The sequence below is a fragment of the Tenrec ecaudatus genome, chromosome 11, assembly GCF_050624435.1.
Source record: "Tenrec ecaudatus isolate mTenEca1 chromosome 11, mTenEca1.hap1, whole genome shotgun sequence".
Classification (NCBI taxonomy): domain Eukaryota; kingdom Metazoa; phylum Chordata; class Mammalia; order Afrosoricida; family Tenrecidae; genus Tenrec; species Tenrec ecaudatus.
This window is the reverse complement of record NC_134540.1, coordinates 90,597,984-90,623,273: the sequence shown is the minus strand read 5'-3', so window position 1 is coordinate 90,623,273 and position 25,290 is coordinate 90,597,984. Positions and strand designations below refer to the sequence as shown.

Here is a 25,290-nt window from a genome sequence, read left to right as displayed (position 1 = left end):
AAGAGTCACAGTCCCACAAACCCAGAGGTGCAGTCCTACCCTGTCGTATAGGGTCGCTGTTAGTCAGAAGTGGCTTGATGGCAGTGAGAATCATTTTATATGAGTTAATTGCCAGTAAAACTATTGAAACAAGATAAACAAGCGGCCATTTAGTTGAGAAGCAACCAAGGCCATGTGGCAGAAGCACACCAGCCTGTGTGATCATGAGGTGTCGACGGGATCAGGTACAGTAGAACCCCAGTGCTGGACATAATCAGATTTTGACGGGAAATGTCGAGAAAATTTTACACCGGTGCTCGAGCAGAAACATCGAAAACAATTCATGTTTCAGTCACTCGACGTTAGTTGGCGTTATTAGTACGCATTGTTTAAACTTTTTGCAGTTGCGTTCCAAGCATTTTGCTATATTTTCCTTCGGTTTTGTGGCTTTTTGATACTGTTTTTAGATTAAAAAAACATTGGTCCTAAAAGAGTTTTGAAAAGAATCATCATTATAAGGAACTGGCTAACCTTGTTATTGATATTGTTGTTGATGATAATTTAGTAACCCTTTTAGAAAACAGTCAAGGAAATGCCAATAGCAGACCACATTACACAGATTTTTTTTTTTAAGAGAAAGCCAGCCAGGTCCTAGTGAGAAAAAGTCAAAGAAGGTAAAAAACAAAAAACCTCCTGAAGAGCAGCTACAGTCGATTTTGTGGAAGAGGACTACCCTTCCAAACAATGACTCTCTCTCCACATCAGTGCCCACAGATCCAGATCCTCATCAATCTGAAGGCCATACTGTAGATGTTAAAAACATTTTTAATGCTGTGTTTCTTATTTAAATTATTATTTAACTCTGAACTTATTTACTTTGAAATTTCTGTGTAATGTTTTGTATAAAAAGACAGGGTAAAAAGTTGGTGGTGGAGAATGGATTCGTCTGTTTTCAGTTATTTCTTATGGGAAACATTGGTTCAGAACTCACCTGCATCACATCTCAATACTCCTCCTAGAATAAGGTGAGCAGATTTTCACCTTGGTGAAGCGGGACACCAGTAGGACACCATTGATGAAACTCATAGCCTGGCAAAATAGCCACATGGCAGCCCAAAACTGTATATCCTAGCTCGTCGTGCATTCTTTCCAAAAATCAAGACTTTTAGAAAATACCGCAGGACACAGGAAAAATTGTTAAAAATCGGGACTGTCCCGCCAAAAGCGGGACGTCTGGTCACCTTATTCTAGAATGGGTTAGCATCGAGGTCTGGGGTTCTACTGTATACAAAATCATATCAATGTGAATGAGGGGTACGCGGAGTAACAACTCAAAGCCCGTCTGTGGGGAACTGGACATCCCTTTACAGAAGGGTCACAAGGAAGAGATGAGCCAGTCAGGGTGCAGTATAGCAACAATGAAACATACAACTTTCCTCTAGTTCTTTAACGCTTCCCCCCACCGCAACACCACCAATATCATGATCCCAGTTCTACCTTACAAACTGGCTAGACAGAGCATGTACATGGGTACAGATAAGAGCTCGCGACACATGGAATCCAAGACAGAGAAACCCCTCAGGACCAATAATGAGAGTAGTGATACCAGGAGGGGAAGGAAGGGGGAGAAAATGGCAACCGATCACAATGATCTACATATAACTCCCTCCCAGGGGGCCAGACAACCGAAAAACGGGTGAAAGGAGTTAGCTATAAGACATGAAAAACAATATATAAATTATCAAGGGTTCATGGGGGAGGGAGGATGGGGAAGGGGGAAAATGAGCTGATATCAAGGGCTCAAGTAGAGAGAAAATGTTTTGAAAATGATGATGGCAACGGATATACAGATGTGCTTGATACAATGGGTGGATGTATGGATTGTGATAAGAGTTGTACGAGCCCCCAATAAAATGATATAAAAAATAATCTATGCAAAATGAAAAAAGAAAACTATTACAGCAAAAAGATCAACCACACTAGCAATACCATGTTTATTTTAGCCCGTATTTTGTTATCCTCTGATACCATCAAAAACTGATTTTCCGAGTAATAATTGAGCAAAGGAGAGTCACTCAGTGAACCAAAAGGTCAATGGTTCAAACCCGCCAAGTGCTCTGTGAGAGAACGGTGGGGCAGTCTGCTCCTGTAAAGATTACAGCCGTGGAAACCCCACGGGGAAGTTCTACTCTGTACTTAAGATCAGACTGCTTCGTGTCAGCATCAACTGAAGGACAGGGGAGAGCCCATGGTTAGGTCTGAGACAGCTTACAGCATGGTGAGCAGATTTTGGAAGACTACAATTAGCAGATGGTTCCTTACCTGACCTGTAGTTGCTCCTCATGCAGAAAAGTCGGAAGACATCAGGTGAAAACTTCTTTAGAAAGTCCTAATACAGTGAAACATAAAGTAAGTTAACAAGGTTTCTCTTTTACGTTTTATATCATCCAGAGATGGTTTCTATAGTATAACTGAGTTGCTATATACATCTCAAGAAGTCAGACATGATTATGAAGCGCTCTGTTTGATCCCCAAACCCGCACTATCCCCACTTTTCCTGGCAGTGTCCCCTCGCTCGACCTTGTGTGCTTGAAACAATAACCGCACATGCTCCTGCAACAACCTCTCCGTGTCCAGTGCAGACAGGTGGGTGACATGCTTCAGGGAGGGCTTTCTCCAGCGACTTCAATCGTTTCACCATCACTGACACGAACCTGCGCCTCCCTAAACTTCCCACCTCTCCTCTCCAGTTACAGTGGTCCAGTTGGTCAGACAGGTAGTTCCGTAAAAATCTACAAATCTTAAAAGGTGACTTCAGGGGATGGCTTCACTTTGAAGTTTAAGGTTTTCCTCGTGTGTGTGTGTGTGTGTGTGTGTGTGTGTGTGTCGGGGGCGGGCAGGCAGGGGGGAGAGATGTCCTCTGGCTTATTAGGGTTTTCCGGGGGGAGCGCGGGGTGTATGTGTGTGTGTCGGGGGCGGGGGCAGGCAGGCAGGGGGAGAGATGTCCTCTGGCTTATTAGGGTTTTCCTGGTGTGTGTGTGTGTGTGTGTGTGTGTGTGTGTGTGTGTGTGTCGGGGGCGAGCGGGCAAGGGGGAGAGATGTCCTCTGGCTTATGTGGCTCCAGAAAGCCTGGACTCATAAACTATGAAATTCCGTTTCTCATTTTCCCCCTTTTGTTCAGGATTCTTCTATAAAATCCTCCATCTAACATGTTTGCTGGGCACCGCCCCCTCCTGGAATGTTGTGTTGGATCTCAGCACTCAGTGAGAGAGGAGCAAGCCCGTTTTCTCTGAAAAACTTGCTCTTTCACTTTAGACACTCTCAGCCACGGCACAATTTTATGCCCCTCACCCTAAAACAGCGGTTCTCAACCTGTGGGTCATGACCCCTTTGGGGGTGGTGTCGAATGGCCCTTTCACAGGGGTTGCCTGATTCATAACAGTGGCAAAATGACAGTGATGAAGTAGCAACGGAAATAATTTTATGGTTGGGGGTCACCACCACAAGAGGAACTGTATGAAAGGGTCATGGCATCAGGAGGGTTGAGAACCACACCCTAGAAGGAAGATCCCCACCCCGTGGCCGGGTGACTGATGGGAACGATGTTATTTTTTTAAATCATTTTATTGGGGACTCTTACAACTCTTGTTACAATCCATGTATCAATTGTATCTGACATATTAGTACATATATTCCATCGTTCTTTTCTAGACATTTACTTTCCATTGAGGCCTTGGGATCAGCTCCTCTATTTTCTCTTCCCCGTCTTCCCCTCCCCCGCCAACTCTCATGGCCCCTTTATAGATTGCTAATTTCCAATCTCACACTGACTGGTGTCTCCCTTCCCCTCTAGTTTCTGTTGCTTTTCTCCCTGGATGGGGACGTGCCACTCACTGCAGTTCATGTCCCCCTCCACCCCTACCTCCCCCCTCCCCCTTTGGTATCTCTTCCCATTCCTGTTCCTGGGTTCCATGTGTTGTGAGTTTTATTTCTTTCCTATACCTATGTACGTGCTCCCGACTAGTCTAGATTGGGAAGCAACACTGAGGTCACGATAGTGGGGGGTGAGTAGGCCTCAAGGGATCAGAGGTATATTGTGTGACCCATTAGTGCTCTACAGCACCCTGATCGACTCATCCCCTCCCTGCGACCCCTCTGTGGGGGATGCTCCACTGTCCGTGTCCTTTGGGTCTCCGCTCAAGCCCCCCTTCATTCTCACCAATGCATTTTTGTTTGTTTACTGTTTTTTGTGAATCTCCTAATGCCCATTGCCTGGTCTCAATGACACCGCATGATCGCACCTGCTGGTGTGCTTCTTCCATGTGGGCTTCTTGCTTCACTGTTGGATGGCCGCTTGTTTAACTTCAAGCCTTTAAGACCCCAGACACTATATCTTTTAATAGCCGGGCACCATTCTCTGTCGCCACCACATCTGCTTATGCACCCATTTTGTCTTCAGCGATTGTGTGTGGTGGTGGGGGAGGGGGTGTCGCTAGTCCCTCAAATGAGGAAAGGAAAGTTGGCGTTGACTTGTTCCATCTTTTGAGTTTTCTAGAGTATGATGGAACATTCTCTACACATATATAATCTCTTCTGATATACACATATATTCCAAGTCTTTTTCTGAAGGTGATGAATATATCACTACCTATAATGTAATGTGCACTTTGAACTAGAAAACCCGAGATCCGGTGCTTAACACAGTCAATATTTTGATAGCCCCTATTAATTGAGGTGCTGTATCATCCATTTCAATCCCCGCAATGAAATATCCGGATCCCACTTCCTCCCAGAACTTCTTAGCTCCATTCATCATCCTTTCTAGCCCTCTGTATTTCGTCTTTGGTAAAATCTGCCCCTTTGCTCTTACACGGCTGATTACAATCACCGGGTGAGCTCTCTTCCAGACCTGCAGGGTGATCGAGCTCTCATGGTTTCTAGGGGCAGAAAGGGACCCTGTATGCCACAGACTGAGACAAACATTTGACTGACTGATGTTCTAACTGTTCCAACTCTGGTGGAAATTCAACGTGGAGGCAGGCTTAGGAGCGGCACGTGTCATTATCTGGGGAATGCCTGTGCTTTAGAGATCAGCCAGGGACAGAGGGGAGGTGGGGCAGGGGAAGGGAACTGAGCCTAATGAAGGCCTTCACACGTGGTCCATGAAAGGGAGCGCCACCTCACGCTTCAGTCACTTCCAGGTGTGGCCATGGCCCGCCGCTGGCCTGGGGGGTTAAAGGGGCCTACGCTGCATCGCACTTCAGCATGCCGGACACACAGAGCACACAGCGGCCACACTGCCGCCTCCCTTCCAGCTGGCTGAGCCCTGATGAGGAAAGCCTGTGCACGGGCCGGCATGAGTCACCAAGGAAGCAAACTTGACTCAGATATGCGCCTGTGTACAACGGCAACAACAATTCTGAAATCTGCTTCCATGGTTTCCAAATCGATACCACGAAATGCCTCTAACCCTGCTGTCTATTCTTGTACTCTTCTTCCTCTCCAGTGATTTTCCCTCTGTCCCCCAGACAGCAAAAACCACACAAGGCAAACTAACTGGGTCATAAAACACCCATGACCGGGATCCGGGGGCCAGAGTAGGTCTAGTTTGCCACACTGTGGGTTTAGCAATGGGCTGCTAACGGCCAGGTCAGCGGTTTGAGGCCATCCATCACTCCAGCGGAGAGAGATGAGGCTGTCTGCTTTCCTAAAGATTCACAGGCTGGGAAGTCCTACACAGGGTTATGAGGAGTCAGAATCGGCTAGAGACCGCAGTGGGTTGCACATGGGAATCTAACAAGTAGCATCGGGAAGCAAATCAGACCTCCTGGTTTTGAGAGATGATTGACCATCGACAGAGCCCTGGTGGCGCAGCGGTTAGGAGCTCAGCTGCTGAGAGCAAAGGCTGGCGGTCTGAATTCACTTGGCCTCTCTACAGGGAGCAGCCCTGGTGATCCGCTCCCATGGAGGTGACAGCCTAGAAAACTCTGTCACATGGGTCACGCGGAGTCAAAACAGACTTGAGGGCAGCAACAACAAACAACAGGGATCACCCCCATCCCACCCCACCCCCCAGAACTCATGAGGACACTAACCCGACTTATGATAAGCACATCCCTAATGAGTTACGCCCCTCCCCTCAACTCCCATGCAGGAGCTGCCCTGGCTGGCAGGGTATCTCAGAGGACATACACTATGTCAGAAACAAACACGTGTACTTAGAGAGAGCCAACATGTACAGACTCCAATCACTTGCTCTTAACAATTCAATTTTCTCCCAAGGCGGAACTGATGATTATAGAAAATGTCCTCCCCACCCCGTACCACCATCTTGCCAGTTCATGGGCCAAGGCCAACGCTATCATGAGGCCAAATTAAATTGCAGACTTGGATTCTAATTTGGCATGTAGAAAATAAAACACCCTGGCTAGGAACAAAAGGGATTCCCCAGAGCCTAATACAAAACAGGTCCATGAGTCATAGAGGGTTTTGTTTTGTGGGTCAGCTCTGACTGTAGCCACCTGTGTACAACAGAACCGAGCCCTGCCCGGACCCATCCTCGCCATTGTTGTTTCCGCTCACTGTTGCCGCCATTATGTCAGTGCATCTCATCAACGGTGCTCCTCTTTCGCTGCTGTAATCTTAGGGAGGCGATCACCAGGTCGTTCTGCTGTAGCATGGATGGGTGAGCTCAAATTGCCAACCTTTTCTGTTTCGCCAAGCGACAACTATAAGTAATTTGGTTTCCCCCCTCAATTTCCATATGCATGCTGTGGTAGTTACAGAATCTGTTGTTAATTTGAGACTTAAGAGTGAAGGGGTGGAGTTTAGCCTATCCATCAGGTCGCAGTTTGATGACCTCATTTGGAGGTGCTACGGAGATAAAAAGCTCACTGGAGGCAGGAAACATGCTCTCTCTCTGGGAGACATTCCTGTTGAGAAGACACAAGGAGCTACTCTAGAGCTTTGGAGCTAAAGGAGCCACGTGGAGACCCCTGCCAGTGCTGAGATTCTTTCACTGCCACTGGATCCACAAGACTCTCCACTCGCTGGCCTGTGATCTTCCTGCATTTGGCGTCATTGCATGTGTTGTGTGACTCTGAAGAGGAATTTATAGATTGGTATCAGACATGTGAGCTAATATCAGACTTATGAACTTGATCTGGACTGGGCTGGTTTCTCAATATTCAATTGCTCTTGTATATAAAGTTCCTTCTTATACACATCTGAGTGACTATGAATTTGTTTCTCTAGTCTACCTGGACTAACACACAGAATGGTCACCTATCCCAAGCCTGGGCACTTTCAATCACCTCATATGCAGGTGACAGTCGGACATTGAATAGGGAAGACCGAAAAAGAATCGATGCATTTGAATTGTGATGCTGGCAAAAAAATAAAAAATGTTAAAAAAAACCGTGGATTGCTAAAAGGGCAAACAAGTCTGTCTTGAAAGAAGCATGGCCAGAAGGTTCCTTCGAGGCGAGGGCGGTCAGACTTCATCTTACAGACTTTGCACACGTCAGAAGAGATCAGTCCCTGGAGAAGGACATCGTGCTTGGTCAGCTATCAGGGCAGCAAAAGAGGGAGGAGCTTGACGAGATGGACTGACACAGTGGCTGCAACGGTGGGCTCAGACAGAAGAACCGTGAGGGTGAGCAGGACCGGGATGCTGTTTTGTTCTGTTGTACATAGAGTTACTGAGTCAGAATCGACTGTATGGCACCCAACAACATATGCACATGGACATGGCTCTGCAGGACAAATGGTGAACTTCAATCACTGAAGACAAATGGGTGCATAAGCAAATGTGGTGAAGAGAGAGTATGGTGCCCGGCTATCAAAAGATATAGCATCTGGGGTCTGAAAGGTTTGAAGATAAACAAGCGGCCATCTAGCTGAGAAGCAACAAAGCCCACATGGAAGAAGCACACCAGCCTGTGTGATCATGAGCTATCGATAGGATCAGGTATCAGGCATCAAAGACCAAGAACAAAAAATCCTATCGTTGTGAATGAAGGGGAGTGTGGACCCAAAACCCATCTGTAGGCAACTAGACATCCCCTTACAGAAGGGTTGCAAGGAAAAAAAAGAAAAAAGAAGAAGGGTTACAAGGAAGTGATGAGTCAGTCAGAGTGCTGTATAGTAGCACTGTTGAAACATACACCTTTCCTCTAGTTCTTTAAAGACTCTTCCCCTTCACCGTCATGATCCAAATTCTACCTTACAAATCTGGCTAGACCAGAGCTTGTACACTGGTACAGATAAGAGCTCAAAACACAGGGAATCCTGGACAGATAAACCCTCAAGTCCAATAATGAGAATAGCAATACCAGGAGGGGAAGAGGAAGGTGGGGGGGGCAAGAGAAAAAGGAACTGAATGCAATGATCTACATGTAATTCCCTTCCAGGGGGATGGTCAACAGAAAGGTGGGTGAAGGGAGACATCAGTCAGTGTAAGACACCAAAAAAATAATAAATTTTACATTATCAAGGGTTCATGAGGGAGGGATGGTGAGGGAGGGGGGAAATGAGGAGCTGATACCAAGAGCTCAAGTAGAAAGAAAATGTTTTGAAAATGATGATGGCAACAGATGTACAAATGTGCTTGACACAATGGATGGATGGATGGATGGATCGTGATAAGAGTTGTAAGAGCCCCAATGAAATGTTTGTTGTTGTTGTTGTTGTTTTTAAAGAAAGAAATGGTGAACTTGGTTGCCTACGAACTGAAAAAGAAACGCTGGAAATTCAAGTCCATCCAGAGGCGTCTCAGAGAAAAGCTCTTCCAAAAAGTCAGCCAGGGAAAGCCCCGTGCAGCACAGTTCTACTCTGACACGCAAGGGGCCGCCGTGCGTCAAGAGCAACTCCACAGCAACCGGATGGGTGCTGGTTCTGTGCACGCAGCCGACTGGGAGCCGTCAGCCTGGGAGGAGCAAGTCTCCGTCTCCAAGACACTGCCTCCCACCCACAGACACTCCGGCCCCCAGGTTTGGAAAGCAAACTGCAAGTTTGTTAAATGAGGGGGGGTGGGGGGGGGAGAGAGAGACAGAGACAGAGACCGACCTATCTGAATGCAGATGTAAAAAAAGTCAACTTGACAAAATTGACAAAAGACAGCCCAGAACTCTCGTAGCTGTATAAGCAGGCTGCAGGGGATGGGGGAGAGGGTGGGGATATGAGGGCACATGACAGACGGGTGGCTAGAAGCTTAAGTAACCCTTCCAGGTCTCAGTTACATCTATAACATGTGACCTTGCAGCCCTGCCCTGTTACTCTGGAGAGCCCCCATCTCACCAGATAGGCGATCTGGCGCTTCCATGAGGAGGACCATGTTCTCTTTGCATTCATGTTGGACCAGCATCTCAAAAGAACCCTGATTTTACTCATTAATTATCTCAAATGCTTCTTCAACTGTTCCGTCATGCCTTTCTCCTCCTTGAGCCGCCAATGAGTTCCTTGCTTCGATATATTTCCATCCTCTTACCTCCTAAGGAATAGCTGGACCCTCTTACGGTTGAGCCGAGGGTACTAATGTGGCCTGATGCTAACCGAGTCCAGAGGCAGGTCTCTTCCCTCTGCCTCCCCTCACTGGGACATGGGCAAGGCCTCCTCCTTGGTACTCTGCCACATTCAGAGACCAGGCTACTGTCAGTTTGGCATACGTGGAGGCTTGTGTTTGACTATACCACTTACTGTCAGGTCAGGGCACGTGGATCCACCTCCAAAAACAAGTCACTGAAAGCCCCGTGGATCAGAACATTGTGCAAACGAACCCGCGCGTGGCCAGGATTAGGAGGAGATGCCGGGGGAGCAAGGCTGCCTCTGTCACACACAGGGCCACTACCTGTCCCCGAAATAACAGCACAATGGCCTGAATTAAAGCCACTGCCAAACATTCAAAACACCCCAAACTCATGGCCATGGAATTGGTTCCAACCCACAGTGACCCTATGAGTCTATAATTTTCCAAGACAGTAACTCTTGATGGGAAAGCCTCACCGCTCTCCCAAATCAAAGCATGAGACCAGGCTTATTGGTCTGACAGACTGGTGGACCTCCAGAGTGAGGCCTTAGTTACTGAACTCAGAGCCCCCTCCCCTCCACGCCTCAACGTCCAGCCATAGAGGGGCCTATCGGGTAAACAGAAGCACCAAGGCAGGCCACAGTCCAGAGGATAATCAAGCACACGAGATTACGACAGCTTTGCTCTGCGTCCAGAGGTGGACATTCAGGGTACCAACCACCCCGCTGGCTGATCAGTGTCATCTTGCTCCCAGTATTTCTAAAACCCAAACCAAGCTCACTGCCATTGAGTCGGTGCTGACTCATAGCGACCTTATAGGACAAGGTAGAACTGCCTGGCCCTGTGAGTTTCTAGGCTGAAACTGTTAATGGGAGTAGAAAGCCCCACCTTTCACCCATTGAGCAGCTGGAGGTTTCGAACTGCTAACCTTGCAGACCACTACACCCCTCCCCCAGGGCTCCCTGAAGTGATGATAAGGCGATGTAATATTTGTGTGGTACAAAGTGCTGTTTCAAGACCGCATGTCTACGTAACCTGACGGAAACCAGAAAGGAACACCATCAGCAGGGCTGACGGCAGTTGGGATTTCCTGAAATGGAAATCTGGGCTGGCCACCTCATTCATTCCCCCCACAGGAGGAAGGGTTCCTCTATTTGCTGAGTTGGGGGGAAGAAAGGACACTTTCTTGGCTCAAAGCCTTCCAGGTTCTACCTTTACAGAGGGTTTGAGAATGCACTGTAGTGCAGGCTGCTCTCCAACGGGAGGACAGTGGGTCCAGCCCCCTGCTCTGCGGAGCCTTCCTCTCCCTGCCTGGCACTGCCAGGGGCGGTGGAGGGCAGTCAGTCTCACCCAGGGGAGCTGGGGCCTGTGGCCCTCCTAGCCCCTGTGGATAGAATCCAGGCACCTCTGAAGTTAGAGAAGAAAAATGTTACCTATTTATTTCCACTAACCTTGAATTCAGTGGTTTTCAACCCTCCTAATGCTGCGACCCTGTAATACAGCTCCTCATGTGGTGGTGACCTCCCAACCATAAAATTATTTTTGTGGCTATTTCATCACTGTCATTTTGCTACTGTTATGAAAGGATCGTTTGACAACCCCCCCCCCCCCCCGTCCTCCCCAAGGGGTCGCGACCCACAGGTTGAGAACCCCTGCTCTAACCGACTGTGACATACTCTTTAACTGCCGATGTAAACAACAAGCCGCAGGAGGCTTAGAGGATCTGTAACTTTGTCACCCCTGGAAGTCACAGATATTTTCAGGTCACCTACCAGCTATTGCAGGGATCTCAGAATAGCACTTGTGGTCATTACTGCTGGGCAGCGTTGGTGTTCTAAGATCGGAAGCTGAACGTTGTGGAATAGTGTAACTAATTAGCAAGCGCACGTACTACTGCGCTTCTATAGAACGAACTTCCCTTGGGAACCCACAGATTTCTCCAGAGTGCCAAAGGGACCCAGAGCACAGGGATGCTAAAGAACCCTGCCACTTCCTTCCTAAACCATGAAGGAATCTTACTTATAGGCCCGGTCCCCGCAGTCCCCAACAACCAGGCTTCCTTCAGTCACATCTAACGTATACATCTACATTTTTTCGCAGTTTTGCTCATGCCCACCTGCAGTAATACATCCTACTGCTTCTCTTCATGTGAATTCTTTCCCCCCACTTCCAAGCATTAAAGGGAAATGGGCCACTTTAGATGCCATAGAGTCTCCCAAGTCAATGCACCATAAAAACAGTATGTCACCAATGACACAACAAACATTCTCATTTCAGGCTTTATGGTTTATCAAATACTACAACGTAATAGATGATCACTGTTTCTGTTCTATTCTGGTCACATAGCAATTTAACACCCAAACCGCACAGCCTCAGAGGGCATGCCCAACAGTACAAACCTGTATTTCCCCACCCCCACTCCCTATCACTAAATCATGCCTATGTCTTCGTGTGCTCAGCCGTTTCCCCATTGTGCCAGGTCTGAGTCATTTCCGGTGTTTGTGGCGCTGGCCCAGGCTTCTCTGAAGTTATTTGCATACACTACCGAGTGGCCAGCGAGTCCCTACATAAGGCCCTGCGTCTGCTGGCAATGATGGCCAGAGTTTCTCCAGCAGAGGCTTTGGTAAGATGGATTTCAGTGGATCCTGGGCTTATGCCTGGACAGGAGCACGCGGATGATGCCTACCTCACCCCCATACATACAGGGAGCAACCGCCATCCTGCTTTCTTTTATGAATTATTTCCTAGACACTCATTCCCCAGAGCGCAGTCTATTAACTGCTTTATTGCTTGTCATAAATTTGGTTTATGGCTAGAAGCTCCCAAAGGCCACGCCCCTATTGGTTGCTTGCTCCCTCCATGATCATTGTTCTTTGGTTTGCTTTTCATAAATTATTGCCGGATTAAACATGAATGGGTACAAAATGCTTTTCAAGAGAAACTCAAGCTGTGCATTTTCCTTCTATATGATTTGCTACCTAGAGTGCTTATGAAAGGGTTAAGTAAAAAAGTGTTGCTATTAACAATCACAGAAGCCCATTTTTTTAAACAAAAATATCAAAATGCGGAGCTGCTGTGTCTTGACTATCCTCCATCAAGGTCTTGACCCTTCTGCGGGTGCTGCTGCCGTCCCTCGGCCCTGCCCGGTGACCCTGCGCCCGTCGATGTACACGGCGTCAGAACGTCCTCAAGTTGTGTCCCTTCTCAATGTTCTTTGCGTTTGAGAACAGGGGGGTCCTAGGGGGCAAGGGTTGTGAGGTGGTGAAGGTGAGCTTTCCCATGGGGCAGCCCTGGCTTATCTGGTAGAAGGAGCAGGGGCGCTGCTGTGATGGCAAACTTGCTCAGAGGAACTTTCCTGGCCTCTTCCTCGCCAATGCTGTTTTCAATGGTCTTCAAACTTCTTCCCCCAAAGCCCTGTGACCCTCCTGTGTCCTGTCAGACAATCTGTCAGGATGATCCCTTTGGAATCCCAAAAAGCAGCAGCCATGACCTTCTGAGAGCATATGTTGGTGTTGGGGTGATCAGGTTTTGAGACATGGCTGGTTTTCGCGGATATTCATTTTTTATAAAGTGTTCCTGCTCCGTTCTTACTCATATGGCAGAAGTTTCCATTCTACTCTGGTTCCACCTAACCACCTAGCCACGCGCCTCTTAAGAGGGTGAACGGTGACAGCTATTGTGAAAGACTGCTGGAAGGCCCTTGGACTGCGCTCGGGCCCAGGGGAAGACACTTGCCTCCAAACGGCCATTAGGTGGTGATCACATAAAGCCCTCCGGAGCACTCAGAACTCACGGGGTGCCCGAGGCAGGCTAGCAGGAAGCCATTTGTCTAGATGAGACCTAAGACCACCTGCATCCACAGCCCAGGGACCACTTGCAGGGAGAAAGCAGATCCCTTGAGACCCCGGAGCCTCTATTACAGTACAGGTCCCTGCTTACTTAGCACTTCTTCACGTTCAACCTGCAGGAGAACTTTTCATAGTAGATGTTATCCGTGCATTTGAGAACTGCTGACTTAACCAGGTTAACTGCAGCCATCCTAATGCGTGGGAGAATCACATTCCCAGAGCTGCCACCTTCTGATACCCAGGATGATCTCGGAAACATTCGGAGACTGTTCAGTGCGGATGGCTCCGTCACAGAATGAGTTCGGCAGACACCATTCCCAGGAAAGTCCGGATGTTTGCTCTACGAGTCAGACATTAGATCAACTGTCTGAAATATGCTCAACGACTAAAGGAAGCCATGGAAAAGGAGCTAAAGGGAATTAGGAAACTGCATGAACAAGGAAAGCCTGATGCGAAGGTCAGCAAAGGACAACGCTACATCTACAGCTTAGGGAGAAGGGCCTGCCTCCACGCCCATACAGAAGCAGACCAAGAAGGAAAGAGTGCGAGGGTCTAGACCCCCTTCTGTCACATCAAGCCCTGAGGATGTTGGCCCTGCACGGAGATGCTAAGGCACAGAGGGGAGCGTAGGGCCGACAACGGATCGAGACATGATGTCCCCTCACTCTAGCATACCGTGACAGAGGACAATACTGGGCACACATGGTGGGCAGTGGGTCTGATCTGACCACTCCCCCCAGTGAGGCGAACCAAGGAGGGAACATTGCAGATTAGCAACGGGAGCTAGGCAAAGCCACAAACCCCTTGAGGGGCCCCCAAAATAGACTTCAGGCCAGGAGGGGCAGTTACCGGAACCCCCAGGACCAGTGGGGAGATAGTCATAAAGATCAACAGACAGACCTGGAATTATGTCATTTTTGGGGGGAGGCGGGGGTCGCTAGGTCTTTTTTGTTTTGTTTTTTTCTCCTTTCACCCAACTTTTTGTTTTGTCTCCATTATTGTTGATTTGCCAGCCTATATAAGTATGGGAAGCAACGAGACTGAAGGTTCTGAAGGGATTTGGGGAGAGGAGAAGGTGGGGCAAAGTAGTGGTGAGCAAACAACGCCATGGACCAGAGAAAAATTAGGGCATTAAAATCAACAATGAGGAGGATGCAGAGATCCTGGGGGTGCTGGAGCAACAGCAGTCTAGCTGAGAGGAATTACTAAGAGGCAGAAGAAGGGCATGCATGATGGTGGAGCAGGTGGAAGGTAAAAGGAAACCGAGGAAAGATCCAGGAAGCAAAGCTATGGATAGAGCTATGGATAGGTGTGCACTTATGTAAATATATACATTCATAAAAATAGAGGTACTGGACTATGTACATATATTTATAGGGCAATACATTGAGGAAGTGGATGGACTTTGGGCCTCTGCTCAAGCCCTCCCTCAACACAAGAGCACTTTGTTCTAACAACCTGGCATTCTGTGATGCTCACCCTCCCAGCATAATCGCTAAAGACAAAGCATAAGCAATGTGGTGCATAAGCAAATGTGGTGAAGAAAGCTGATGGGGCCCAGCTATCAAAAGATATTGCCATGGAGTCTTAAAGGTTTGAAGTAAGCAGGGAAGCAACAAGCCTACATGGAAGAAGCACACGAGCCTGTGAGATCATGAAGTGTTGATTTAATCTGGTAATAGGCATGAGAAGACCCAAAACAACAACCAAAAAAACATATTGTTGGGAACAAGGGGGGTCGGAGCAGAGACCCCAAACCCATCGGTAAACAACAGGATATCCTCTCACAGAAGGGTCACAAGGAAGGGTCAAGTCAACCAGGGTGTAGTATAGCACCGATGAAACACACAATACTCCACTGGTTCTGTGAGGTTTGCTCACCCCCCTCTATCATGACCCCAGTCTTCCCTTTCAGTACTGGCTAGACCAGAGCATATATATGGTACAGATAAGAACTCATGACACATGGAATCCAGGTCAGATAAAACCCCTTAAAAACAGAAATGGGGGAGGAAAAAAAAAGAACAGAAATGGGAGTAGTGACACCAGGAGAGTATGGAGAAGATAGGGGAGAGGAAGGGAGGACGGGAGAACTGATCACAATGATCAACACATAACACCCCCCCCCCTCAGGGACAAACAACAGGAGTGTGGGTTAAGGGAGATAGCGGTCAGTATAAGATATGAAAATAGTAACAATTTATAATTTATCAAAGGGTCACAGGGTGGGAAGGGGAAAGGGGAGGGGAAAAAAGAGAGCTGAGACCAAGGGCTCAAATAGAAAGTAAATGTTTAGAAAATGGTGATGGCAACCTATGTACAAGTATGCTTGATACAATCGATGTCCGGACTGTTATGAGCGCTGTTAACATCCCCCAATAAAACGATTTTTTAAAAAGAAATTATTAAAAGGAACCAAACAAAATCTCTGGAGCTCAAAAGTGTAACAACTTAGGTGAACAATTCACTCTCCCACTCTCCCCACTGCTGGAGCGTGGGTTCCAAGTCACGGCCACCTGAAAGGACACAGGTTTCCAAGGATGCAACTCTTCTCGGAAGCAGGCTGGCACATCCCTTCCCAGGGGAGCAGATGGCAGGCTCAACCTGCCAACCTTTGGGTGAGCAGCAGAGCACTTTAACCACTGTGCAAGCAGGGCTGGACAAAGTACCAGATGTGAGCTGCAGCAGGTCAGGGCAGGCAGATGCTGGACCAATGAAAGTGAAAATAAGACCTCACAAAAAAACTGAGTCTGAAAGCAGAGAGAAAGAAATAAAAATAAAAAAGAATGGAGCTTGAGACACTTGTGGGACATCATCAAACATATCACAGAAATTCCACAAGGTAAAGAGAGGGACCGCCACCACTTGCCACGCCAAAAAACAACAACCCCCAAACAACTAAAGAAATGACAATAAAAGACTACCAAAATTTGATCAAAGGCAAGAATATACACATTCAAGACATCGATGAACTCCGAAAGAGAAAAACTCAAAGAGATGTACACCAAGACATATTAAAACCTAACTAGAAGATAAAAATAAGCACCCCAGGTGCCCTGAGCACCAGCAAGAGGGCAGCAGGCAGCCCCATGCCAGGGAGGGGCCTCCATACGAGTAGAAGCCCAACAAAAACATCCCTAGAAACCAAGGTGTTCGAAAGGCAGTAGGATGATTTAAAAGGACCAAAATGCACGTGCGCGCGCGCGTGTGTGTGTGTGAGGGGGGGGGGGAGCAAACCGAGTTCTCTGTTCATCAAAAATGCCACTGAAATATTCGATAAACAAAAACTGAGCTTGTTCACTATCAGATTATTCCTATCAAAAAAAAGTGCCAAAGGGAGTCCTTCAGGTAAAAATGCAAAGACACAAGATAGTGACTCAAAGCTGTAAAAAGCAGGCATACTGGTGAAGGTGTGCATAATTTAATGTCAAGGCCAGTACTGATGAGCATTTAATTTGTACCTTCTCTTCTAATGTAGGAGTTGAAAGTCAAATATACAAAGCAGCAATTGCATATGTTGTACACTGCAAGCCTAACGGGCATGCAATGAACTAGAGAGTGCCCAGACTTTCACATGCACATGAAGTGACTGAAAATACCAGGGCTTGAAGCAGGCAAACCTTAGTCCTTAAAGGGACTGTGGACATGTGTGCTGCGCATAGTCTCAACAACAGTAAGCAGCGTGCTTTGTTTTGTTTTTAAGGTAGCAGCAGAGTAACTGGAAGTGCTCTAGTGGGCACAGGGTGTTACGCTTGGGCTCTGAACTGCACGGTGAGCATTAAGACCAAAGATGAGGTTGTCTACACTTGGAAAAATGGACAGGCTTCAAAACTCTAGGGAGCGGTTCTACTCTGTCCTATCGGGTTGCTGAGTCAGAATCAACTCAATGGTAGCCAGTTAGCAGGTGACAGAGGAAATAACGAATACAGGCAAATGCACAGAAACAAAAAATAGGTGAGTGATTGCCAAGGCTTGGGAGAGTGGAAACAGTGAGCGGTGTGACAGCTAATGAATGTGGGGTTATTTTGGGGGGTGACGAAAACATTCTTTAATTAATGAATATATTGCTGTGAATAAGTAAAAGCCACTAAATATTATACTTTCAAAGGATGAATTAATGGTATGTGAATTATATCTCCATGAAATTGCCATGAACAAAGAGTTTTATTACATATAGTAAGACTGGTAGTGAAGTCTTACATTCATGGTGTATATCTTCAAATATAAAGCCGAGTTGATATCCCAGAAAACATAGCGCCCGGTATCTTACAACACTTATCTTCAAACTAGCAGTCATCTCAGTAAGGCGTCAACTGAGTCTGCATGGAAGCAGCACATCAGCATGTGTGACCCAAGGATTATATGAAAGGGTCAAATAGTGAGGAGGGAATTTATCAGAACTTCAGTTCTGAACACTGGGTTTGCAGAAGGCTGTGGAAGCCCAAAATCCATGTGCAGGGTCTCCACACAGATTAAAACAGACCAGAAAAATCACAGCACTGTGAATGAGGGGAGTGCGGAGTGGGGACCCAGGGCCCATCTGGACAACTGGACATCCCCTTGGAGAAGGGTCACGGGGAGGAGAAAAGCCAGTCAGGGTGCAGTGTAGCAATGATGAAACATACAATTTTTCTCTAGTTCTTAACTGGTTCCTCCCCCCTACTATCATGATCCCAATTCTACCTGACAAATCCGGCTGGACCGGAGGATGTACACTGGTACAAATAGGAACTGGAAACACAGGGACTCCAGGACAAACGATCCCTTCAGGACCAGTGGTGAGAGTGTGCTTCTACCGGGAGGGTGCAGGGAAGGTGAGGGAGAAAGGGGGAACAGATTACAAGGATCTACATATCGTCTCCTCCTGGGGGACAGACAGCAGAGAAGTGGGTGAAGGGAGATGTCGGACGGTGCAACATATGACAAAATAATAATAATTTATAAATTATAAAGGATTCATGGGGGAAGGGGAGAGCGGAGAGGAAGGGAGAAAAATGAGGAGCTGATACCAAGGGCTCAAGTAGAAAGAAAATGTTTAGAGAATGATGATGGCAACAAATGTACAAATATGCTTGACACAATGGATGGATATGTGGATTGTGATAAGAGTTGTACAAGCCCCCAATAAATTTAATTATTAAAAAAAACTCCAGTGAAACACCTTTGACCATAGTTCAGGGGGGGGCAGGTGCTGATACCAAGGGCTCGATAGAAAGTAAATGTCTAGAAAATGATGGCAACATATGTACAAATGTGCCTGATACAAATGATATGTGGAATGTTATAAGAGCTGTAAGAGCCCCCAATAAAATGATCTTTTAATAAAATTTTTTGTAAATCAGGGATTGTTATACTAGAATCAGAGGTTAATACCACAATTACGCAAAATACTCACTTCATATGTATGGAATTGTTTTCTTCTCCCTGGCTGAGTTCACAGTGTGGCGATCAGCATACATTGTGCTCAATCCCTGGTTTCAAAGTTCCTTTTCACCCTCAAAAGAAGGTCTTGTGAGCAATGGGAAGTCTGGTGCAGGCAAAGTAAAGCACCGGCTCACAAGCACGAGCAGAAACAGCGAAGCATACAAGGCAAAGACGGACACGCCAGAGAGACACTGGGGCCAGTCTGAAGAGCCCTCGCAAACTAGAAATGTGATACTCTGGGCACCGAAAAGGTTCACAGAAGTAACCAATGGATAATACAGGAGTAATAATGCACTGAAATATATTCTATAGTGAATTTCCTTAAAAAAGACATAAATCCCTTTCTTCAAAGCTAAGGGTCAAATGTGAAAGAAATGGTAGGATAGTTCTTATTGTTAGGTGCCATCGTCGATCGATTCAAAGCAACCGTGTGCACCGCAGAGCCAAACACTGCTCATCCACACAACTGCTATTTCTTAAAGCCACTGCTGCAGCAACTGTGTCAACCCCTATCACTGAAGGTCTTTCTCTTTTCCCAGGGACTGGTCTCTCCTGATAACATCAGATGCAAATGTGATTCTTGGAGCCCAAGTCTCTAACTCCCACCAAGTGACCTTCCCCTGCAGGGGTAAGAAGGTGGGGGAAGATACTGCCTGACTCACACACCCTCCCACCCTTCCATGAGTAATTGTGAACAGGATCCCCTGGAATGCCTTCCTGCAGTGTCTTCCTGCTTCTCAGAGGGCTCAGAGAAGCAGGAGGGATGGGATCTCCCTTTGACAAGAGCCAGGAGTGGAGCGAGTCCTCTGGACTCAAGATCCCTACAACAGCTATACCGTCAGAGGAGCAGTAGCTGAACCAGAAGCCAGAGCACGGAACAGCGTGATGGACTTCCCAACCCACTGAGCAAGAAAAGCTGAGTGCTTTTGTGCAGGAGGCCGGCTTGCCTGCAGCGTGGGTGCCTCTGGGCACTTTACTGGGGAAGTTGGGCTTGCTGACCCGTGGAGCCTGAGCTGGATGCCTTTGGGTTGCAGTAGAGAGCAGAGTGGTCTGCCCCTTTGGCGTGACCTGGAAGAACTCTGTGTGCGACATGTCCTGATAAACAATTTAACTCTGAGCACTTCTCTCTAGTATCACAGTTTGTTAACTTCCTTAAATCTTCCTTTTGTCTGTGAGTCCTGAGTAGTCTTCGCAATGGATATTACAACCCAGAGAGGGAAAATAGAGGACATCAATTAAGCAAACTCAACGATTGAAATAAATAATTAAGGTGAGTCCTATTAATGGATGCTAAACCATTGGGTTAAAGATCACTGGGGGGCAAGATATCCACATGGTATCCAAATATCACCATTTCCCCCCTCCCTCCTCTACCGTCCCTTCCTCCCTCCCTCCCTCATGAACCCTTGACAATTTATAAATTATTATTTTTTGTCTTACACTGACTGATGTTTCCCTTCCCCTACTTTTCTGCTGCCTACAGATGGGCTTGGGTCCCCACTCCCCCTCATTCACAATGATATGATTTTTTTGTTCTTTGATGCCTGATATCTGATCCTATCAGCACCTCGTGATCACACAGGCTGGTGTGCTTCTTCCATGTGGGCTTTGTTGCTTCTCAGCTAGATGGCCGCCTGTTTATCTTCAAGCCTTTAAGACCCCAGATGCTATATCTTTTGATAGTCGGGCACCATCAGCTTTCTTCACATTTGCTTATGCACCCATTTTGTCTTCAGTGATCATGTTGGGAAGGTGAGCATCATGGAATGCCACTTTAATAGAACAAAGTGTTTTTGCATTGAGGGAGTACTTGAATAGACTGCCAACAATATTTAAGCTGAATTCAATTAGTGAAGCCTTGAGACTTCAGTTACAGGAAATACAGGAGACAGAAGAAGTCGCCAAAGGATACCAAATCCAACGGGCAATTCAAAAGGCAATGTCCTGTGAGACATCTGCCAAATCACTTCAAAAATCAATGTGAAAGAGAAAATAAAAGTAGAAAAACTGTTGTGGATTATATAATATCCTAATGTAAAGCATGAATCTTTGTTCAATTTAGATCCCGGATTTAAAAAAATCTTTTTTGTGACAAAAGGAGAAGTGGGAATCTAGACTGTAAAGCATATAATGTTAATAAACTAATACTGGCTTTTTAAGTGTTTTGGTATATAGGAAAGCACCCTTGCTCTTAGGTGATGTATCCTGAAGTCTCTAGGATTTACTCAAATGGTTCACTGACATCAAAAATAAATATACGTAGACACAAATACACAAAGTGTGCACACACACATCACCATCCAACATAGACGTATAGATAAAGCAATAACTGACAAAATAATAACTGATGAATCTGTTGTCGAAACAGAAATGTCCATTTGAACTTCTCCATATATTAGTAAATTTGCACAGGTTATTATGAGAAATTTCTTATCTAAGAATAGAGTATTACAAATATGTCACAAAGAACTTTCTCCTTTTGATTCTAAATCAGATGGTAATTGTTTCTAGTGGTTGAATATTTAGGTGAGCAGGGTCTAGTTACTAACCTAGATAATTTAATTAGCAGTTAAATTTGTAGGCCTAGGTATCAAAGAAATCATATCATTGTGAATGAAGGGGGAGTGTGGAGTGGGGACCCAAAGACCATCTGTAGGCAATTGGACATCCCCTTACAAAAGGGTCACAGGGAGAAGACAAGCAAGTCGGGGTGTAGTGTAGCAACGATGAAACACAACTTTCCTCTAGTTCTTCGTTGGTGTTTTTTTTTAATCGTTTTATTAGGGGCTCATACAACTCAACATATTCCATACATCCATCATTTGTGTAAAGCATATTTGTACATTCATTGCCCTCATCATTCTCAAAATATTTGCTATCCACTTAAGCCCCTGGCATCAGCTCATTTTCCCCCTCCCTTCCCACTCCCCCCCCTCATGAACCCTTGATAATTTATGAATTATTATTTTGTCACATCTTGCACTGTCCGACATCTCCCTTCACCCACTTTTCTGTTGTCTGTCCCCCAAGGAGGATTTTCCTCTAGTTCTTTAATGCTTCCTCTCCACCCCCTAACGTGATCCCAACTTACCTTACAAATCCCGCTACACCAGAGGGTGTACCCTGGTAGAGATAGGAACTGGAAACACAGGGAATCCATGACAGATGATCCCTTCAGGACCAGTGGTGAGAGGGGCGATACCGGGAGTGGACAGAGGGTAGGGTGGAAAGGGGGAACCGATTAGAAGGATCTACATATAACCTCCTCCCTGGGGGACGGACAACAGAAAAGTGGGTGAAGGGAGACGTTGGACAGTTTAAGACATGACAAAATAATAATAATTTATAAATTATCAAGATTTCTTGAGGGAGGCGGGAGCGAGGAGGGAGGGGAAAAATGAGCTGATACCAGGGCCTCAAATAGAAAGCAAATGTTTTGAGAATGATGATAGGAACAAATGTACAAATGTGCTTGGCATCATGGATAGATGTATGAGCCCTCAATAAAACAAGATTTTTAAAAAAATTGTAGGCCTAGAGACAAAGATATCTATGATTTACCATCAAGTGAATGGCGGTGAGTTTGAGTTTTTTGAAAGACAAAGGAGAGGAGCAAACAAGTTTATTTTAAATGCTCTCCTTTCATACAGCTGTTTTTCTTTCTCCTTTTTTTTTGCAGCCATTTTTCATTCATATGAAAATGTACATCCTACTCTTCAGCACCACAATGGTATTTGTAGGTAGTCTGCTCTGTCTCCCAGCCCTGTGCAGGGTTTCTGAGATGAAATCTTTTCAGCAGCAGCCAGCCTCATCTTTCTCCCTTGGAGGAGCTGGTGGGTTTGAACCACTGACTTTGCAGTTAGCAGCCCAATGCCTAACCCCACAGTCAGTTCTTAGCCTGACTAAAAGCAAGCAACACAAACAAACAACCCACAGCCGGTAGCCTCCTAGAGGGCAGAAAAAGGAAAGGGAAGGACCTTAATGAGTATGATTCAAGATATAAAGTCCTAGTAAAAGACTAAAGTGTAAGTCTCCGAATAAGAGATAAAAGTCAACAGAAAAGAGAACAAGAAATAGACAACTGGAAAGAGGATGTTGAACACCCACCGTGGAGTCACTGTGAGTTTGTGCTGCTTTGGGAAGATGCTGTGGATTCTGACTTACAGTGACCTCACACGACAGAGTACAGCTGAACCACAGGATCTTCCTAGCTGTAACATTTATGGAAACACATATATCTCTCGCTCTTTCTTCCAAGACACAGCTGGGTGGGTTCAAGAGGCTAATCTTGGAGTGGTTGTCAGCCTTCCTAATGCCTCGACCCTTTCGTACAGTTCCTCATGTTGTGGTGACCCCCAACCATAACATTAATTTTTGTTGCTACTTCATCACTGTAAGTTGGCTACTGTTATGAATCATAATGTAAATATCCGATAGGCAGGGAGTATTAGGTGACCCCTGTGAAAGGGTTGTTTGACCCCCAAAGGGGTCACAGCCCACAGGTGGAAAACCGCTAGCCTAGGGCATTAACTATGGGTTAACCCCACCTGGGACCTTTAGAAATCAAGACCCCTTTCAATTGGGAGGTTGGACAGACAGGACCGGGCTAGAGGGTAAGCAGTTTGGAGAACTCGGGGAACTAAGATGTGTTTGTGGTTCTCCTAGCATGCCTGAGCCTTGACAGGAGATCCAGCAGACCGTCAGCAACTCAGACAATACAGAAAGCACATTACCACATGAGCGGCTTTCTCTTCAGGATCATGGGAACATTTGGAAACGGTTAATGGTGATGGCTGAACAGCACGGTGAATACAACTCATGGCACTAAATGTGAAGAAGGTGAAACGGCAACTGTTTTTGTGCCTAGAACATGCATGGCTGAAAAATACACTTCTCACGTCACAGTACCTTAATAGTAACGTAGTTTTTCAGGGATTTGGACATTTTTTCTTCTTTGCCTTTCACGTGCAAATGCCCTGAAACAAAAACAAAAGCAGTTAATTCTGCACTGGGTTGGGGGAAAGGGACTCTTTCATACACGGAAGATAAAAAAATATTCCTCAAGCTCGACTTGTGAGCCACAGGGCTGGGATTAGACCCTGATCTTGTAAAGACACAGACCCATCCGGGCAGCCTCATAAAAAACCCTTATAAAACCCCATGTGTATACTGGTGTGTAAGTTTTCCCTAAAAAAATCACCATGCAGATCTGACCCTAGACCTCGGGTACACCAGGGGCACACAATGGGGAGGCAATAAGCCGTGGCCCGTGGTACAACTGGCAGACCCAGAACTCTGAGAAAAATAGACTCAGGTAACCGTGGCATGGAGGGCAACACTCCATAATTTTCCCCCCTCTATTGTAACTCAGACCTGGGGGGGGAAAAAAAGGACAAATCTTTCATTTTAGCAACAAAGTGATAGCAATAAAAACTTGTTTACAGCAGTTCAGAACTGCAGAGTTGAGCTTGTGGGTCTCTGAAGATGATTAATTTGATTTTTTATTACAGTTTGTTTTCACAGATTTATCAAGACTGGGCCATTATTTTAACTCCTACATACAATGAAAGACAGGAGAGAAACCAAATCAATTTAAGGTGTACTTCTAAATCTGAGCCTGGACTTAGACTATGCTTTTAAAAGATTTATTTCCAACCCAGAGTCTTTCCTTTGTGACCAGAAGATCGTTCCTCATTTTCTGACAGGACTTCAGGAATAATAAGTGGCCCACACCAGCCCCCGACGTTTTATCCCCCTGAGAATTGATTACAATGTGGCGTCCAAAAATAAATGTAAAGCTGAATATATGAATTCTACAAAATGTGTCGTATACACCAAGCACAACATTTTCTTTTCTTTTATGACAATGTCTGCGCACACAGAAACACACATCTGACTACTGAATTCTAGCTTTCATCCAGTGAGGAAACGCACATTACTTCTCTTAGGTGGCAAGAGGCTGTTGTTTATCCAGGACAGGCCTAAAGCGGTAGGAAGAAGATTCCTATTGTCTTATTACATGACCAACAGTCATCGGAACGACAACAAAACACAAACAGAAACACATTTTCCTGTCCCCAAGTTCCAAGATAAACAAGACCGGCTGCCTGCTATATCCCGACTCCCCACTGCTAATTCACAGAGCAGGAGGAAGCTGAGGGTGAGCACCGCTAAGTTATCTTTTCCATTCCCCAGATCCACGCTTTCCTAGAGGACTTGCCCATTCCCTTTTGTTAGTAAATCCTAACCTGCTCCAGAAGCAACATGCAGTGAAAGCATCTGCAGGGGATCTTACGCTATCTCATGTTGGACAGAGAGCACGGCAATGTGTGCTACCGAATCTCAGACAGTAAGTATTTCCATTTCTGAGATGCAGCGCTTCAGAGTAAAGGCCCCTGAGGATTTTTCCTCAAAATGACTGGCTGTTGTTGTTGTTGTTGTTTTTCCTCACAGTTTTATTGACACTTCCTCTACATGTCATACAATTCAATAATACAATCATATTAAAGAGTT

At 46.1% G+C, this 25,290-nt stretch overlaps 1 protein-coding gene across 1 annotated transcript in view; it reads right to left on the bottom strand.

The window, feature by feature from the left end:
- CARS2 (cysteinyl-tRNA synthetase 2, mitochondrial) overlaps positions 1-25,290 on the bottom strand; it is a 97,998-nt gene that overhangs the window by 20,082 nt on the left and 52,626 nt on the right. The window contains exons 9-10 of the mRNA XM_075563426.1: positions 23,686-23,753; positions 2,302-2,368 (exon numbers count right to left, since the gene is read on the bottom strand). Of these exons, the coding sequence (XP_075419541.1) occupies positions 2,302-2,368; positions 23,686-23,753 (135 nt within the window). The remainder of the gene's footprint in view (positions 1-2,301; positions 2,369-23,685; positions 23,754-25,290) is intronic.